Source organism: Argiope bruennichi, chromosome 9 (genome assembly GCF_947563725.1).
Source record: "Argiope bruennichi chromosome 9, qqArgBrue1.1, whole genome shotgun sequence".
NCBI lineage: Eukaryota > Metazoa > Arthropoda > Arachnida > Araneae > Araneidae > Argiope > Argiope bruennichi.
In genome coordinates this window covers 80,036,869-80,057,097 of record NC_079159.1, presented here as the reverse complement: position 1 = coordinate 80,057,097, position 20,229 = coordinate 80,036,869, and the positions used below count along the sequence as shown (strand labels likewise).

The 20,229-nt window shown below is 26.7% G+C and overlaps 1 protein-coding gene across 5 annotated transcripts; it reads left to right on the top strand.

The window, feature by feature from the left end:
- The first annotated feature begins 4,831 nt into the window (after window positions 1-4,831).
- On the top strand, window positions 4,832-19,838 carry LOC129985210 (aurora kinase C-like). 5 transcript variants are annotated; one of them, XM_056095151.1, is made up of 11 exons: window positions 4,832-4,852; window positions 5,063-5,098; window positions 6,538-6,681; window positions 7,800-8,165; window positions 9,619-9,677; window positions 10,648-10,762; window positions 11,300-11,379; window positions 12,381-12,519; window positions 16,078-16,458; window positions 18,070-18,173; window positions 19,346-19,838. In XM_056095151.1, exons 3-11 carry the CDS (start codon window positions 6,574-6,576, stop codon window positions 19,350-19,352), a joined length of 1,359 nt encoding a protein of 452 aa, XP_055951126.1. In that variant the 5' UTR covers window positions 4,832-4,852; window positions 5,063-5,098; window positions 6,538-6,573; the 3' UTR covers window positions 19,353-19,838. The 5 variants fall into 5 exon arrangements, with proteins under 5 accessions (XP_055951126.1, XP_055951125.1, XP_055951124.1 ...); XM_056095150.1 differs by having other exon boundaries at window positions 4,833-4,941; XM_056095152.1 differs by lacking the exon at window positions 4,832-4,852 and adding an exon at window positions 4,909-4,927.
- Window positions 19,839-20,229: the final 391 nt, after the last annotated feature.

The window sequence follows — 20,229 nt, the reverse complement described above, 5'->3', positions numbered from 1 at the left end:
TGAAGAACATTTACAGTTTTAAAAGTCCTATGATGTCATGGGATTAATCTCCATTAGGAAGATTCTAGTATACAATGAACATAGCATATATAAGACAGCAATTTTTTGGAACCATAAACATGAAAAACATATCTAAACGATTTAATTCGAATTAAATATAACCCCAGTGAACCAGCTGGTGGTGAAAGGCAACAAAATATTTTAAGAAATGAAACGAAATAATTTCCCTCTTTTAAAATCTTCCTATACATTAGTCTCTAAAATATATAATATTTTGTAATGCATTGGCATAATGATTACAAATTAACTCAATCAAATAAGTCAGGCATGCTTAAAAGTGGGATACTGAGATAGCTTAAATAAAAAATGGACAATGACTTTGATCGGCGAAGTACAAAGTTAAAAACTGCCTCTTCAAAAGGGCGTTTCTTAATTTTATTTTTCACTTCTGATAGATAAATCAAAATCATAAGTTATAAAAAAATTAATAAAATATCCTTTGCAGCATTTTTATTTTTCCTTATCTCACAACTATACTCCCGCATAGACGACGACAGAAAGAACATTGATAAGCTTTTAACACAACTAAAATCATATTCTACAAACCACATTACTCAATAAACTATAAATACATGGGGAATTTCGATTGTAAATTATGCTATCTAAAAATTCTGGTTTCATATATATTTAATTCGTTCTTATAGAAAGAATAGAAATTTAACATGATAATGTTTATATGATTGAAATCAATTGCATGATAAAAAAAATTTATTAAAATTTTTTTGGAGACTTTTCAGGAAAGAAATGCAAATAAAAAGGAATTCATTCATCGTAAATTTCTATTTCTTAATTTAAGATGACTATACATCAAAATCTTATGTCGCAGTTTAATTATTATTTTTTTCGAATTTGTATTTTTATTTATGTATATCTTTATAATCGGGTTCTTTTGTCTTTTTATAAATGATTATTCAATTTTAATATTTTATTTGATAAATAATTATACAATGTCATTATTTTATTTGATGACGATTTCCCAGAACATTTTGCCATTGCAAACGTTTTCTGTTTCTAAATTAATTAAAATTGGAGAGTCAAAATTTGTATTCGAAACGATATCCGGCATAATTAATTAATTAATTTCAATTTTTTTAACCTATAACGATTTTTGCATTAAATAAACATTTCGTTATTATTTTTTTCTCTTCATTTTAAAACAGAAAGAAATAATTTGATTATTTTTCCTTTAATTTTTCAAAAAATTTGTGAATTGCAAAATTTATTGTTTTTTTTTTTTTTTTCGAAATAACATCAACCAAAAATAAATTATACATTTAAATATCATTAGAAAAAACATATATAAATTCCCACTATAAATTTAATTTCTAACGACCAAAGTCTTCGAAGATAATTTATAAAACTATATAAATCTACAAAGAGAATTAAATTTCTAAATAAACAAAAGATTAATCATGAAGAAAAGGTTAGTAAAAAATATCTGCAGCATCATTAAAGTGACGAAATAGAAATAAAAAGAATTTCACGAATGCTTTCTTTAAAAAAAAGGAAACTTCGGTAAAGTTTTCCCGACTTAGCAGTCAATCGAAAAAGTGCATCCTCGTAGAAAAGTAACTAGTTAAGGGTTGCAAATAGAAAGAAAATTTGTCTACAATACGCATACAAAAAAAAATTACATTAAATGAAAAATTATTGTTGTTCTTGCTTAGATAAGAATTTCCTATCGTTTTTTTATGCTCAAATTTCCTTAGAGTTTCGTAGACGTAGTTGTGTCTAGCGTAAATACACACTGCTGTAAGAAATATTGTATAGTAGGTGTTTTGAAATTTCACCTAAGAATGCATAACTTTTTATTTTTTTACAAAAAAAAATGTATATGTTTTGAATAACTATATACAATTATCAGGAAAATTATTTAAAATTTATTGTGAAATTTTTTCACAATATATATATATATATATATATAGTATTTTTAATAGTAAGACTATTCATATAGCAGCCATCTTGATATTTTTTCTAGTTTCCATATTAAATCTTATTCTGTTACCGCTATTGCCACATATCGGTGTTTTCTACAAATATTTATCAAAAAACATTTAAAAAAGAATTTCCAAACATTCATTGTTGACCTTTGTAACAGGCTTATAAAGTAAAGCTTATAGATGGAAATAAAAACTTGTAGTCAAATTGCTACACGATACATTGTAGGGTTAAGAAGATACTACTAAAATTGGCAATGCATCCAGAAAATTACAGTTGTATTTAATAAAACTTTAATCTTCTTTAGGTTAAGTCATACCTCATCTTTATTTATTTAATGTACAGTAGATTTATTCATTGTAGGATTACGTTGGATTATATAGTATTGTAGGGTAGAAAATATGTTTAGGATTTATGTTTATAAATGTTTAAATTTACAAAAGCAAAATATTTATGGTTGATGGCGTAGTAAGCAATTTTTCAAACTTATACATTCATCTGCGTAAAATTGAGTATTTAGTTCCTATGACAACATTAAAGCTTTTACACTATTTATTATTATTCACTATTCACTTATTTATCACTATTAGTTTTACACTATTTCAATGGCTTTTTTTTTATTTATATTTCTTATTTATTTGTCTTACTAATTTTTTATCTAACTATCCAGCTTATATTATCATTTTTATCAACTTAAATCATATAAATGATACATTATTGATTTTATATCTTACAAGGGTTTTTTTTTTTTTTTTTTTTTTGTATGTGAACTTTTTAACAATTGTCGAAAAACGTTTTAATATGCAGCAGGACACCGGAAATCTCATTATAAAATTCTATTGCAATTTTATTATTACTTGGTTGGTGTAATATGCCTTTATATCAACTTACTTTTCTAAAATGAAACACACATTAAAATAATTCAATCAAAAATGCGATATTTGCCTTAAAATATTGAGGCAGAATTGAGTTCCTTATAATCTAAATTACAATGAAAAAATCTAATTTCGTTGTTATTCTTTGCAATGCAGATACTATGGTTTCACGCATCATGTTCCTAGGAACGTGATGTTTCATATCTGATTTTTTTTCCATTTCTTTTCCGAGTTTTATAACGAAACAATGTGTGTTGGATTTTATAGTATAAAATAAAAAGTGTATATATATATATATATATATATATATATATATATATATATATATATATATATATATATATATATATATATATATATATATATATATATATATATATATATATATATATATATATATATATATATATATATATATATATATATATATATATGCATGCGTATTTGTTCGAATGATCAAAAACATTCGTTGTCGAAAGAAATTCATTGAAAATCGCGAAAAATCAAGCATGCTAATAAATTTTCAGTAGTGGTGGTGAATGCGAGTTCGCAAATTGTACAGACTAACTCTATGGCAAAGGATACCGACGTGCTCTGATTGGTTTAAACCTTGGCATCTTTTTGGCACTGTTTTGCACTTATTATAGTGTAGTTATCGCTTATTTGGCTCAAACCTTGCCAAACTGTTTTCGATCTTTGTTGATATTCTTGAATCCATTCCTAAAATATGTTACAAAAATGCAAGAAATAAATATGCAAAAGAAATGTGTAAACTATTTATATATTTATAAATCTTAATATTAAGTTAATAACAAATATCAAGATTAATAATTAGATTGTTAATAATTATATGAATCTAAATATCTTAACAACTATAGCACATTTGCAGATAGACATCTTATGGTAATAATTTGAATACGAAATTAATAAATAAATATCTCCTTGTGTTATTTTATTTTGCATGAATATTCAATTAGAATTATAATGATTTCTATTCCGTTTAATGTCATCTAAATATCTTGATAAATATAGTATATTTGCATATAAATATTTTATGGTAATGATTTTAACGTGAAAATTTAATTAAAAAAATTGAACGATCATTTCCCGTAAAATAAAAGCTTACTTTTCAAGTCTTATTTTAATAATACTTCATAGAAAAATTGCTACCTGTGCTAATTATTTATTTACAAGATCTGAAATACGAAAAATAGCCCTATTCTCATCAATCTCAATTATTTTATAATTGTATTTCTCTGGAAGATTTAATTTCTCCATTTTGAAAAATGGCAGGAAAAAAGTACATAGAAACTAAACAATGCAACAGGGTTGCAGCAGTTACAGCATAGAAAGTCTGTGCGAAAGAAATCGACCAATCGGAGCACGTCGGTATCCTTTGCCATAGAGTTAAGGTGGGTTCAGACGAGGCTTATTATTGCGCGCAATAGAAGGTCACAGCTACTTCAGGAAAATCACGTGACTGCAACGGGACAATGGCAAATGGTTGTCCCGTCGGGACAACTATTAGCCATTGTCCCGACACGTTGTCTCAACTGTTCACACGGGGACAATAGAGGGACAACAGTAGAGAGACAACGTTTGCGCGCAATAAAAAGCCTCGTGTGAACCCACCTTTAGTCTGTACAATTTGCGAACTCGCGTGGTGAATAGGGTCAAATATGAAATAATCATTGCAAACCATTACATCGATAAATGATCTGGTGATTCAGAACTTAAAATGTTCTCTAGTAAATAATTTACAAAACTGAAATAATAAACAAAAGCTATTTCAAATTAGGTTGTAATTTTTAAAAAAAAATTTTTAAGGATTTTATGCGCTGGGATTCTAATTTCAGTTGATACTTCCTTACAAATAAAGTCACGTGATTTGAGGCAAAAAAAAATCTTTATTCACTTTTCCCCGTAACCGCTAAAATTGTTGTTTGCTCTTTCGACCAATCAAATTGTGTTTTGTCTTGGTAAACGTTTTTCAAACTTCTGAAAATTCATTGCACCCAAATTTTTGTGAAATGACTTTTTTTAATGCTTTTTCTGTGAGCAAGTGAATGTAAATTTTGTACATATTTTTCTGCCTTTTTATTTTTTTTTCATTTAATGAAATAGTTTTCATCGTAATTTGTTTCAATACAAATATATTTGTGATAATAAGTAAATCCTATTCCTCTTAGGTTTAGTACTCTTTGATCAAAGTTCCTCTCTTTGTAGTAAGTTGATTATTTTTGTTTAAAGTTATATTTATGTTTGTAGACGAAAATTTGCTGTTAGATTTCTTAAAAAGTATATAGTAAGTTATTTAAGAATACTTTTGTAGAAACGGTCAAATCGCATGCGGCATGGTCATTCAGTGGACATGGATAATTTTTTTTCCCCGTGATTTTGACTAGTTATATGTTCTGTTGCAACATTATTTGCCATTTTAAAGTTTTAAAATGTTTGGTCGTTTTGTCATTTGAGGATCAAAAATCATTTGGCATAAATGAGAGATTAATCAATGTTAACCCTCTAGCCGGAATATCGTTTGAATTACCCACTTACCTAACGTATACTTTATCAATCATAATGACCGATCTTATGATCAGAGTGTTAACTAGTCAATGAAATTTCTGTAATAATTTATATGCTCTTTTAAAAATATTTAGTTCTTATTTTAAGTGTACTTTGTATGTGAATTTTGCAAATCAAAATTGTGCTCTGATTTTACAACATTACATTTAACAAAGCAGATGAACTATAGAATACAAATTTTACCATCTTGGTTATTTTATTGCAGTTTTGACTTACTTTATCTCTGTTTTGCTGTATTTTCTTTTCTTGTATACTGCATTGTTTATAATTTCATCTAAGGTTTGTTGCTTGATTTTCAGCAACCAGGAAATGTATTTATAGCTTAAATTTTTTCTAAATATTTTTTTGATTTGATGTCACATTTTAAATTGTAGAATAGTAACAGTTTGCATGGATTATCAAAATGATGAAATTATTGCTAGAAAAAGTGTAAGGCATTGATTGGTATAGATTTCTATTTTAGCCTGTTTTAAGCCATTTTAATGATTGAGGGAAGTTTAAATGATCTAATATAATTTATATGATTGAATTAGTAGGACTTGTTTGATTACTGCTGCAATTATAATTGAAGTATTGAAAACACAAGTTACTGCCAGTTCCCTGGATATTTTACCATGAAATTTCAAATTCATGCTTGTGAAAATTTGCTTATAACTAAGTAAATCCTTTTGTCAACCATAACTAAAAAAAAAAAATAATTATAATGTTTGATCAAATAATGGCATTAAAATTAATACATTAAATTTGTTGGTATACAGATTTTTCAAAATATTTATTTTTGCTACTGATAGATTTATTTCAGGAACTTTATAAAATATTCCAGATTATAGTCTAATTATGAAGCTGCTCCTTTCTGGCCAATTTTTGTTCTTTTAGAGGGTGAAGGGAGTTGATAGTTTTATTTTTAAATTTAGAATACAATCTGGTATTTAGCTAAAGATTTTTGACATTCTCAGTTTGCTCAGTCTGATCTAATATTAACTATCTTATGAAAATATTTAATTATAAATTTATTGAAAATATTTCTTGTGATAAAATGTGCTCAATTTCTTAATAAAGTTTTCTTCACTTATTATAGGACTTTCCTCCATTTTCTCTGGACAGCAGTCCTACCATGTCTCTAAATAAGAACACTTTTAAAACTAAACCAGTGTCATCATCTACTTTTCGTGTGCAGAAGGAAAATGCTGTCCCTATTAAAAATGAAGGATTGTCAATTAAGGTACCTATAATTAATATTCAAAGATTTATATTATTTGTAATCAGATTATAATCAAAACTACTATCATTCCCTACTGATGATATTTTACTTTATAATTGTATAATAACTCATAAGCCATAGGGGGGAGCGGACAACGAATGTGTGAAAATCCTTTTATAACTTGAGAATTTTCTTGCTCTTTATGTTATGATAGGTTTAAGTATGATTTCATTGTAGGATATGGTTATATATGTTCATATAAGTAACCAAACATAGTTCACTCACAATTCTCATTTTATTTATTATTATTTTATTCCTTTGGTCCCATATCTCAGTTTTAAAGGCTTAGAAAAAAGTATTGTCAAAAATTCTAAACCATTTCTTAAATTCATGAATAATTTGTTTTAATGAGAAATGGTTTCATCAATGAAACTTTCCTATGTAGTGTAAATAAACCTAAACCTGAAGACTATTAAATGTTTAAAGGTGAACTCGGTGATTTCTTTCAGTGACCAGTTAAATTTAGCCTCATTATTTCAAATATTTAATGCCATTTATGTTAAATAAATATTTGCTCTTTCATGGTTTTCAAGTCTGACTTGTATAAAATTCAATATACAACATAGTTTGCAGAACACACTATTTGCATAACTTAGCAAATAACTGTTATAGCTTATATCAAGAAAACAATACAAAATTAGTTGTAAATTTTATTCACATATTTTCTAAATTTTCATGTGACTATTTAAAATTTTCAATTCCAGGATTATTTAAGTGGCCTGGTCTCAATGCCATATGAAGGAAGAAAAAAAAAATCCTACTTCATGAACTTTTTCAATATTTGAATATTTGGCCTCATCCCCCCCCCAACTCCCAAAAAAGGGGAAAAGTTATTGACAGCAACTTATAATTACTTGTATTTTAATTCAGGAGTTATTTATTTTTGTTGATTCTAATAGTAAGTGTAAGAAATGGTAGTTTTAATGTATTTGAAATCCTTAATATGTATAATAAAAGTTTTTAAATATTAATTTAAATATGAAGATAACAATCATTTAAAAGTTGTATGTATTTTTAAAATTGCTAATTATTGAATATCTATAAGCTTAATTCAACTTAAAAATGTTTTATTTCTTTAGAAAACTTCTGCATTTGAGAAAATTGAACCTCGTTCAAAATCGCAAAATACTTTAGAACTATTGAAACAGAGCAAAGTGCCTGACAAATCTCAAGTTAATAAGCAGACTGTTCTTAAAGAAATACAGCAAGGTCAAAAACCAGCCTTACAGTCATCTAATGCTGATAACAAAAATAAATTAAAAGAACAAAAAATTGCTAGTGCTGTTGCAACATCAAAGTCTGCTACTACTGTTGCAGCATCAAAGTCTGCTGCTCATGTTGCAACATCAAAATCTGCTTCTACTGTTGCAACAAAATCTGCTACTACTGTCGACACATCAAAATCTACTACTACTAGTGTGACTACAAAATCTACTTCGGATGAAGTAAGTGTATAATTTAATTATTTCTATTGGAACTTTACTAAATCTACAGTCTAAAAATTCATGAGTTTAAGAAAATAAATTTTCTCTTATAACTATCAACATCTTTTTATTATTATTATTTCTCTTGTAACTATCATCACCTTTTGCTTTTTTTTTTAATTGATTTGTACGTATGTATGTTTTTACAAATATAAAGCTATAAAAAAACTCATGTAGTTTTTTTTTTTTTTTTATAGTATCTATCTATTACTTATGGTCTATTTATGTTAGAATATCAAACTCCATACAATTTTGAGATTTTAATGAATTTCTACATTTTAGATTTTGTGCCTTAAAAATATATTTTTTTGAATTATGTCTGTTAATCTTAAAGTCTGCTGTAGTCAGTAACTTTAATGATAATTAGCATGGAGCATCATTATGTCAGTCTATGAATACATTAACTCTGAAAAGCAATGAGGTACGAGCTTGTATTTTGTTATGTTATTTCACCAAAGTCAGATTTCCATCAACTCTGATCATGTGACTCAAAAATGTAAAGAAGTACATTTATAAAATTAAACATGTAGATTGCAATTAGGTTTTTATAAAATTTTAGATTCTTTTTATTAGTATGGACTGCCTGGTGATTTATGTAGTCTTTTCAACAAACTATGGGTTTTCTGCAAATTTTGAACTCAGTCATTAGTAAATAAAAATTTGTTTTTTAGCTGTATTGTGGCTTAATTTGTGATCTTGTATTAATATAAAGTTGGAGAATACTCTGGCTGATTTAAATATAGATTTGTTTCCTGAATCTCTTGATATTTGCATGAATTTTAACCTCCTCATTGTCCATAATGCTTCTAGCACGTTCAAGTGAAACTCTGCATGGCAATCATAACACGCTTCAAGCGTTCTTCTACATTTTAAAACATTTAAAGGACTTGGTAAATGTTTACTTGTTTGAGTTTTGTTGTTGTTGTTCTGATGCGACAAAAAAGCAGAGGAAAAATAAATTTTTGCAAACAGGAGAGGACTGCAAAAAGGTTAATAATTAAAAAATGCATTGCATATACATCAAAGGCCTCTTTTCCCAATTACAGGTTATTTGATTTCATAGTATTAAAAAATATATACATTATGCATAAAGGAATTCTCGTTAAGAGTATTTACTATCTAATTTGAATTTAATTTTGTGATGCAAAATAATTTAAGCAGTCGAGTATTCATATGATTTATTAGATTCTTGTATATTTTAATATACAAAGCAATAGTTTTATATATTTTTCGAAATTTTTGGTCTTGTGTCTGCCAGAGCTATGTTATTATTCACATTTTTAACTCTTTAGAGATTTTTGCTATGTCTAAGTAGTATAAGATAAATAGTAATAATAGGTGTGAGTATGTATGTGTCTGTTGTGCGTGTATGTATGTAGATATATAACTGTCCTTTTTTTTATACATATTCTAGCGTGCTTACAAGAAATCTGCAGCTCCTTCATCTGCACAATCTTCGAATGATCAGGCAGGGTAAATGTATTTTCTTTATTCTTATACAGAAATAAACTTAATTCAATTCAAGCAAGAATAAGTAGTTAATTTTATCTGCAATATGTTGTGATTTCTAATAATATATAGTAGTATTTTTGAATTGGTTTGATTGACTGCAGTTAAATAGCCCCAATTGGAGCAAACTACACTGATTAAGAATTGCCTTATTATTGGAGATGGGGGGGCGTGTTTGGGGGTGTTAAACTTGCTTTCATTCATAAAAAAAATCAAAATAACTATGTTAATTAGAAATAACTAATTTCCTTGTGAACAACAAAAACAAATTGAAGATAATAAAAAGAAAGCTTAGAGTCCTACCCTAGATTATGACTATCTTTGGGCAAACAAACAATGTCCTAGAAAAGTCGTATTTTATAACGTGAACCAACCAGTATCTGGATGCTGCTTTTTCTTTCAATGCTGTTTGTAAAAGAGGAAAGACAAAATGTACAGCATAGTCCAGTAATGTTGAAGTGCTTAAGATAATGTCAAAATTTATAACGCACATGTAAAACAAACATATTTGTGAATTCAATGTACATCTGTGCTGAAAATATGCATTATGATGTCTATTGTAATATCAGCTTATCATAGATAACTTTCCTTGTACTAACTACCCTACCATCTTAGAAAATAAAATTTCACATCTGATCATTCTCTGATTTGTTTGAAAGTGTAGCTTTATTTGCATAAATAGTCATTATAGTTTTTTATTATTTAATTAATGTCAATATATGATCGTATTTTTAAAAGATATCATTTTACAATTAATGTCATCTTCTGGACAGTTATAATGCATAATTTTTGAAATGGTTGTAAATAGCAATAATATACTTTCTACTGAAAAAGTCGTGCATTAGCCATTCTTTTATTAACCCTCCCCCCTTCTACATTTATATTTTTAATAACCATCTTTACAAACATATACTTAATTATTTTTTCTTTATAGGAGGAAAAAGTGGACACTTGATGACTTTGATATTGGTAAACCATTAGGAAAAGGCAAATTTGGTAATGTCTATTTAGCTAGAGAAAAAACAAGCAAATTTGTGGTTGCTTTAAAAGTAAGTTTTTATCCCTGTATCGAAGCATTCATTTAATTCAAACTTGCTTCCCTAATATTCTGGGTTTTGAAATTCTGTACACATAAGCATCTTGATAATACAATATATTTTAGTATTTTCAGAACAAACTTTGCAGCTACTTAATTTATATTATTCAATTTGATTCCTTGGCAATGCTATCATCTTGTTCATAATCTGAGAAAATGAATGATTTATTATCGTAATATTTACAAGTTATAAATTAATAAAAAATTTAAATCAAAAAGTTTAATTTTTAGTACACTTACAAGAATGTTTTTAAAAAAATTTTTTTGTTTCATTTCTTTTAATTGTATTTAAACATATTAACGCAAAATTTTAAAAAGATTATCTTTAGAAATCGTTAATCGACATTCATCTATGACATTTAATATGTAGCTACATTTGTTTGTTAATAAATTATTGCATTAGCTATATATAGATTCTTTATACTTTCAATAAAATTTATATGGCCAAATTTGGTATTGTGGTTTATTTATATTTGATTGAAATTTTTAGGTTTTGTTTAAGTGTCAACTGAAACAAAATGGGGTAGAGCATCAACTGAGGAGAGAAATTGAGATTCAATCACACTTAAGGTAAAATTTATTGTTTAGAAAATCTTCAGGCTTTAAATTAGCTTATATTAAAAAAGAATGTCCTTGATGTTCTGCTGCATCCTCAATTTGGGCTATTTTGATCCATCAGTATGTAATATGAGTAAACATTGCATTAAGCAAGCAAAACATATGTGTGTGTTTTTGTACAAAAATGTTATTGAAAAATGATACTTATTGGGGGATGGAGAGGAGTTGGATTTTTATTTTGTGTTGGTTTTATTCAATCATTAGAAGAGAAGATAACTCAAAATATATCTATTATGTAGATATTCTTTGCTTGGATTTTGAAGTATGTGTTTTAGCAACCTTGCCTTGTAGCTCATATGACCATCATGATTACTGATTAAAGTTCTAAATATTTATCTTTTCTTTATGGTTGATTCTGTTGTTACTACAGAAATTTTCTCTGTGTAACATTGAAGTGTAATTTGTTTCTTTCATCTGTGTTGGATTCAACATTTTATTTCTCCTTCTCTTTCAATTAGCATTATCTCAAATCTACTAGTTGATAGCTTTATTAAGTTACTCCATATATGATGGATAAATTAATTGATCAGAAGGGAAAATGATATGCTTACAAGTAGTTAAGAATCTCATATTTTCCAATAACTTAAATATGGAGATCACTCCCTCCCTTTTTTTTAAAGTACTATATAATTATCTAGAGAATTGCAAGTAATTTAAATATCATTCGTTGTATAAAATAGTTACCTTAAGAGGCTCTAGTGTAATCAAAAAGTTGATATAACTGTTTTGCTGTTTCATCATGTTAGGTATTTTTACTGTATCCCGCCCCTCCCCGATTGCTTGAGAATTCTAAGAATATTATATTGTCTGCACTGTAATGATACCTGGCTTTTTTTTTTTTTTTTTTTTGGATTTTAATTTAAATGTATTGAAAGTTTTTAGCAATATTATTAATATTGATGCCTTCTATATCTTTTAGCATATTCCATTTCATATGTTTTTGTTTATTTCAGACACCGTAATATCTTAAGACTTTATGGATATTTCTATGATGATAGCAGGGTTTATCTAGTCCTTGAATATGCTCCTGGTGGAGAATTGTACAAAGTATTGCAACAAGTGAAACGATTTGATGAAAAGACTGCAGCTGGTGTAAGTATTTACCAGGAAAAACATTCATATATAAGCTAAAAGAACTAGTGAATTGATTGATCTTGTTTTTGCTCTCTTTTGGTAATATTCTAATAAATATGTAATGGGGATTGTTCTTTTTATTGAAATGATTGACTCATTTTATTAATTACTAACATTTCCTCTAGCTTACGGCCGGTACAACAGTTGTATCAGATTTTTTACCTTTCCTTATGCCTCGATACAACTGCTGTACCTGCAACGAGTTTGAATTTTGTTCCCACACTTGATTTTTCCAGCTGAACCCTAATTGCCTCGTAAAATCGCTTCCCTTTTGTGTTGCACCCCTTATGTTCGGGAGATTTCATCCAGCAGTTATTATCATTGTTGGCGCTAGTAGGTTCTGTGAACCCTGCTTTAGCAGCTTTTTTAGTAACATACCTAAGATGTATTCATTTGTGGGAAATACTTGTTCTAAACTTTCGTCTTTTCCCCTGTTTCCTAATTTTTTAACTTTATAAATTCCTTAATATTTTAACTTAATATAATTTTGTAACTTTATAATAATATATAGTTATAGTTGGACCCATCTATTTGACTAAATATTTGAACCAAGAATTTACTTGAAAGAATTCACTAATCATTTGAACAAGAGGAATTTCTGACAGAATGGTATTATGAAGGCAATCGGCATCCTAAACAAATTGTTACTTCTTCACTCCCATTCGTCACAAATGATGCAGAAAACTAAATGGAACCTCAGTGTTTTTCCCCTTACTCTGTCATTATATTTTACATTGAAAAGTGACAAAACACTTTGTTTTGTCTTCATGCTTAACCCCCGCCCTTATTGGAGCCTTGGGCATATATACTTCCCAGTCACTAATGCATTAGTCTAACACAGTATTAAAATGACCTACAATTCTTTTCAGCTTTAAACTTTAATACTTGAACTGGATACATTCCTGCTAAAAGTACATTTTGGTTTTGATTTTTAAGTGAGTTGTCAGTTTCACCATTTTTCATAATTTATGAAATCGATTGATTTAATAATTTATAATTAATCATTCATTAAAAGTTATAATTCTAATTTTAAAATATTGAAGGAGGTTGGTTGTTAAAATCTTTATACCTTTATTTCAATCCACTGAGAAGTTATTAGGCACTTAAATTATTCCAGAAATATTTGTATTGAAATAAAATTTAAAAAAGTCAGGAATTCTAGATTGAATTTTAAGCATTTCTAAAAGATAATCTAAATCAGCTGCTAGTAAAAATACTTGTATTTAATAATGAATGCTGATCATTTAGAATGCCAGATATATTGTTTTAAGTTTTTTGCTAACTACTTTTCAGTGTAATATTATCGCAATGTAATCTTATGTATCGAATTCTAAGTAAACCATATCTAATCTTACTTTTTAAAAATTGTTTTAAACCTTGTGATTACCTATGTGTTAGTAAATTTTTCTGCAGAAAAATAACTTTTTGTTATATTTCAGGTATTTTTTGCCTGCAAAATTGAGCATAGTTTTCAAAAATACTACACTGCAATGAATAATTGAAATTCTCAGCAAAAAAAAAAAAAGTCACTGTAAATTGTAAGAATTGACAATAGAATAGGAAAGTGTTACTAGTAATCATATTAAAAACTGTTCGAACTATATTAGGAATAAAAATTATATTCAATTTCTGCTAGCACAATATATTAATACTAAAACATTCAAAGATATTTTAATCTACAAAACAGCAGATGATTGTTAAATGTGTTATGCACAAAGAAATGGGAATATTTTTAAAAAGGAAATATAAACAATTAAGATCTTTATGCATGATATATAAATTGTCACATTTTATCAAAATTGATGAGTTAGAATAATAAAATAAAATTCACAATGATGTGTTCAAGCTTTATAAGAATTAAATTTACAGCTTTAGTAATGCTTGAGAAATTTATTTAATTACAAATATGATTGAAAAAATGACAATATTTTAATGTGCTAAATAACAATACAGCAGTTATTATATTTACAATTTATTTAATGTCATAATATTTAATTCAATATTCTCTCCTACAGAATTAGTAAACTAATAATTCAGAAACTGCGATAAAAAGCTTTTTCTAGGATTCAGATGTGGTAAAACTGCAAAAAAGCAACCTGGTTACGGCAGAGAAGACAGGTGACCAATTAACACTACCGGCGGTCGAAATTGGAAAGGTTATTTTGAACAATCGCCTTTAAAAGAAGGGGAAAGCATCGTCTAGCTTTTGTCACTAAATGCCCGTATTCAAAGTAACTTTTCTAAGTTTGGGTTCTCGGAGCTTAAAGTTTAAGCTCCAACTGTAATAAAACTATAATGGCTTCATGACAATCTTAATTTCTCGATGATGAGACAGCACCCAATTCTTTTGTAGCTCTTATATGTGTAGACTTGGTACAGGTTAAATTGAGGTCAAATGCCCTGGTGTTCACAGAATAATGATGAATGGAGAGTTGATTACCAATTTAGATTTTATTCTTGTTATCTATCCTGTACAATTTAGTCTTCTGTTGTCCACTGTTTATAAGAACTGAATAAGCCAGTCATTTATCAGATTATAGCTCAAATTTGCTCTGGACTTATCTTAGTTTCCAAGTGAGGTGTGAATCCAATTCTTTGTCATAATTTTACTTTTCACAGAAAGCCATACGCAAAAGATATTTTTTTTTTTTTTTTTCTAATTCAATTTATGGACTAACTACCTTTTATGGTTAACTAGAAAAAATGCCTTTTTAATCTAAATTGCTATTTTAAAAGTATTATTTTAAGGGACATGTTGTATTAAGCTAAATTTAATTCAGTAGTGTAAAACTCATATGGGTTAGTGGTAAAGATTATAGAAATGTTAAGTTTTTAAATATTCAATAATGTAGAAATGACTGTATTGCCTACTCTTTTTTTAATATGCTGTCCTTTCAGATAGACAGTATGCTATTTATTTTAAATGAGGATATTTTAATTTTGATATTAACTAATGCTTATATCTTGTAGATGCTTGCACTGTTTTAAAATATATAAACAGGTCATGATGCATTGTGATATTTGATTGAACATGGTCTTTTGATTCATATGATCTTAAATCTTTTGTAAAGATAAAATTTTGTGTATCTTTTAAACTGTTTTAAAAGATTCATCCTCGGAATTTCTTGTTAATTTTTGTAGAATCTTTTAAAACTTTATAAAAATTTATGATCATTAATAGGTATACATATTTTCTGAAACTTAATTGAATTTTCTTGAAGAAACTTGTTTTAAAATTATTATATTCTCATTTATGAACATCATTAACATTAAAATGAATTTGTAATAAATAAATCATTATCATTTTTTGTTTAATTATGATTGTTGTATTAAATCTAAACAAATGTCTTGCACTAATTATAATTTTTTTTGTTTATTTGTTTGGGTAATAATTATGTTTTCAAGATATGCAATATTTCTAAGTTTTTAACATTTTTATTTTATTTAGGGTCAACTGTATTATTTATTTTTTTTAAGCTGTCTGTATTTAATTACTCATTGTCTTGTTATTTTCAGTATGTGGCTAAAGTTGGAAGTGCTCTGAAATATTGTCATTCCAAGAAAGTAATCCATCGAGATATCAAACCTGAAAATCTGCTTTTAGGACAAAATGGTGAATTGAAAATTGCTGATTTTGGCTGGTCAGTTCATGCTCCTTCCTCCAGACGTACCACTCTTTGTGGTACTTTAGATTATTTAGCACCTGAAATGATTGAGAACAAAACATATGATGAAAAAGTGGACTTGTGGTGTCTAGGAATACTTTGTTATGAGTTTCTTGTAGGAAAACCTCCATTTGAAGCTTCCAACATGCATACCACTTATTCTTTAATAAGATCTGTTGCTCTCAGGTTTCCTTCTTTTGTCTCTGCTGAAGCTCAAGATTTTATTTCTAGGGTAAGTATTATTTGTTTGTGTGTGTACAGGCAGATTCCAAATTCATAGTGCAAAATTCAAGAGTAGGTAAAGAATAAGGACATGATCTTTTTTTTTTTTTTTTTTTTTTTTTAATCATACAGAGAGCCCAGTACTTTTTAAATCTGTCAAGATTGAAAATCCATTCACTGATATAGTGTGATAATCTGCATACAAAACTTGAGTCATATAATCGTAGCACAAATTAACCAGATGTATCCTCAAATAGCTTATGTAATTTTGAAATAAAATCATTATTTTAATTTGTTATTACTGCTTAATAAGAAAGGTGCAAGCCATTGATTTTTTAAAAGAAAAAAACTTGTTCTTTGTTTGCAAATTATTAAAAATGCTTTTATATAAAAACATATCAAGAATTAAAATTTTTCTGTCTAAAAGTCGAAATATTCTTTATTTTAACCATAAAGTGCATGTTTAAACTGGGCTTTTGTATTTAAATTAATGTGGTATTGTACTACAATGTGCCAATTTTTATATATATTTTTTTGGAAGTACTTGTTGGACTAACAGCTTTTAGAAATGTAGAAGCATATTAGAGAAAATGTAAATAAATAATTTGAAGGCCAGTTGTAATTAAGTTTTTTGTTTGATTGAGAATTTTAATAAATAAACAAATTTATTATTCTTAAATTTGCTGATTTCAGTTTTAAAACTTGAATGTTTCAAAATTTCAAGTATTGTAAGAAAGTACTTAATTTCTCTTGAAACTTGTTACATTTGCTAAAATCATTTTTTTTTTTTTAATATAAATTACTTATTGGTTTTTGAACTGTCTAGTTCTTAAAGAGAATGCAAAAGGAAGCAAGTTTCTTTTTTTTTTTTTTTTTTTTAATTATTTGATAGCAATTTTGTTATCCTGGTTTATCTTGAAAATATTTATTCATAATTTATAACAAACGTCAATGATTGTCCACATATGTGTTATATTTGATATCAAATGATGTGACAGTATAGTTAAGATGCTCAAAACAGATCAAGCAAAATTGTTAAACAATTTGTGATAAATATAGTGGAAAGTTTCTCCCATTTTTAGCTACATGACTTAAAATTTTACTTAAAAAATTTTTTTAACTATTCATTTAAGCAAATCTCAGTCTAGTGATTTATTAGTCTTAAATGATGTTATCAGATTAAATTAGATTAGGGAAAGTAAATTTGTCGGTGTATAAATAATGAGAAGTAAGAAGACTTTTCAACTGAAAAACTATTTTTGTTCATTTTTTGAAGATGTGTAGAAAATTTAATTTTTGATATAGTTAAATAGATTTTTATTCGTCACCAGAATCTAAACAGGCTCTTTGTTTGTGATTTGGCTAACAACAAAAGAATTTGAGAAATGCATTTAAATAATGGGGAATCTGCTCATTTAATATATGGAATTAAGCACGGAAGAAAATCGATCACCTATATTAATGAGAGGAATAACAGCATATTGGCTGTAACTGTAGAAATTTTTCTAAGACTTTTCATTTTTTTTTTTTTTATTCCAAATGTGTTTTAATAACATCAAAAGTTATGTTATTTTTATCAATTCCTCAATGTGCCATATCAATTTCTTTCCCACTAAATTAGTTGCTGAAGAAAGAGCCATCAGAAAGGATGAGTGTAGATAATGTATTAAAGCATCCTTGGGTTTTAAAACACACTGCTGAAGAACAACTTCCAACATCTGCCCAGTAGGTATCTTAAATTATGTGTCATTATTATGTTTGAAAATTATTAATTGATATTATGATTTTAGGCGGTTTCCTGATCTTATTATTTGTTTGTGAAATAATAGCAGATGAATTTGTTAAACAATTTCTAATAAATTTAAACTTTCAGAATTTAGAGATTTACAAATACTATAATATATATATATATATATAATGTACAATCTAATTATTTAAGAAAAGTAATTTTAAAAAAATTGTGAAATCACTCTAAAATTATGTATTTCTGAGTTTAGTCAATCCTGAGCAAATGCTTTTTGGACTTCAGATATATTTGCCACAAATATATATATATTAAATAATTTCTTTTTACAATAAAAGAAAAATGCTGTGAAAGAAATGTTTTTAAGTGAAAAATTATCTGAAATTTATATTTCAAATTATATTTTAACCCAATATTTGTTTGTTTTTTAAATATATGTGTGCTTAAAACCTATTGATTATTACTATAGACATCATTAACTTTGTCATTTTTCGTGCATTTTATGCTTATTCATGCAGGTTGTTTTTCTAGAGTGACAAAATTATTAAAATGAAATAAAAATATTATCATTCATGTCTTCAATTGATTGATTGTAATATAAATATTTTTTTGAAACAAAAGGAATTTTAAAGGATCTATAATTTATCTATAATTTTTATTGCATATCTAAATAGGGAATTAGCTTATAATCTTAATCAAAAATTGATTGCTCCAATGTTCCCCAAGGCACACAGAAAAATGCGAGTGACTAGACCATCGCAACAGCATTGCAGGGAACTATATAATAGTCTTTTAAGTTAGAAGAATTTATCACTTTATTTAACTTGTATCTAGCACCATATATTTAATTCTTCACAATTCTAGAAATATGTTTTAGAGTTGCAGTTTTATATGTTGTATAATTTAGTTAAGAAAATAAATTCATTTGCATTGTTTTTTGATTAAATTGTATTTATGATTGAATTTCAATCATATAATACTAAATTTATCTACTATATGAAAAATCGTGATTATATCATATTATTATTGATCTGTTATATTCAAAAAGTTTGAAAGCTGCCATTGCTATATTATAAAGTTCACTATTGCTTATCTACTTTATGGACTTTTACATTCTTGTTTCTAATATTGTGATTTTTTTTTTTTTTTTCAGAAAATAATTGCTGGGTGTAATTAAATGTCTTACTCTGCATTGTTCTGAGTTTTTCAGAATACGTAGATTTTTATATGTACTAGTTTGTGTATGCAATATATCAAGCAGCATTTAATATATAAAATAGCTTATACAAAATATAACACAACTTAAAATTTTTATTTATACTGTGTCTTCTGTTTATGATGGACATATATATATATATAATCTTTTTATGGGTCCTTTTTATTTTATGTGGGTCCGTGCCATCTAGTGAACAAGATTTTGGATGCGTTAGTTGCATTCTGAATCTATTGTGATTTTTTTTAATTTTAAAATGTTTCAATTTTTTTAATGTTAATAATTTGTCTTGGTATGTATATTCTAGCATTTTGTTTTGTGAATCATTATACTGTAAACTAGTGCTTGTGGCTACTGTAAAAATTGCCTTCAATCAATGTATATTTTTGTCATGGGTCTACAGAATAAAATCAATGAAATTTGATAATAAATATTTCCAGTGTCTGTAAATATATTAGCCTATTTTGCTTGGCTTGATGACTGTCAATTTTAGATCATATGCTTTCAAAATGAATAAACTATTAATTTTATCATTTAATATAAAAAATATAATTCTCAAAGTAAAATTCAACTTTCACATTTTAGACCTAAGTCTAAAAAAAAAAAAAAAAATGGAATTACATGAATCCTTTGGACAAGATATGTGTTTTTTACATTAAAATTGGAGATTATCAAGTTTCAAACTATTATCAAACTTGGCAACAAGAGCATTTCACATCAATTATTAATTTCATTCATTCATTGGAATATGAACACAAATTAATAATGAATTTTAAGTTAGTTTTGATAGGTGTGTGGTTTATTGATTTTTTTTTTATTATTTT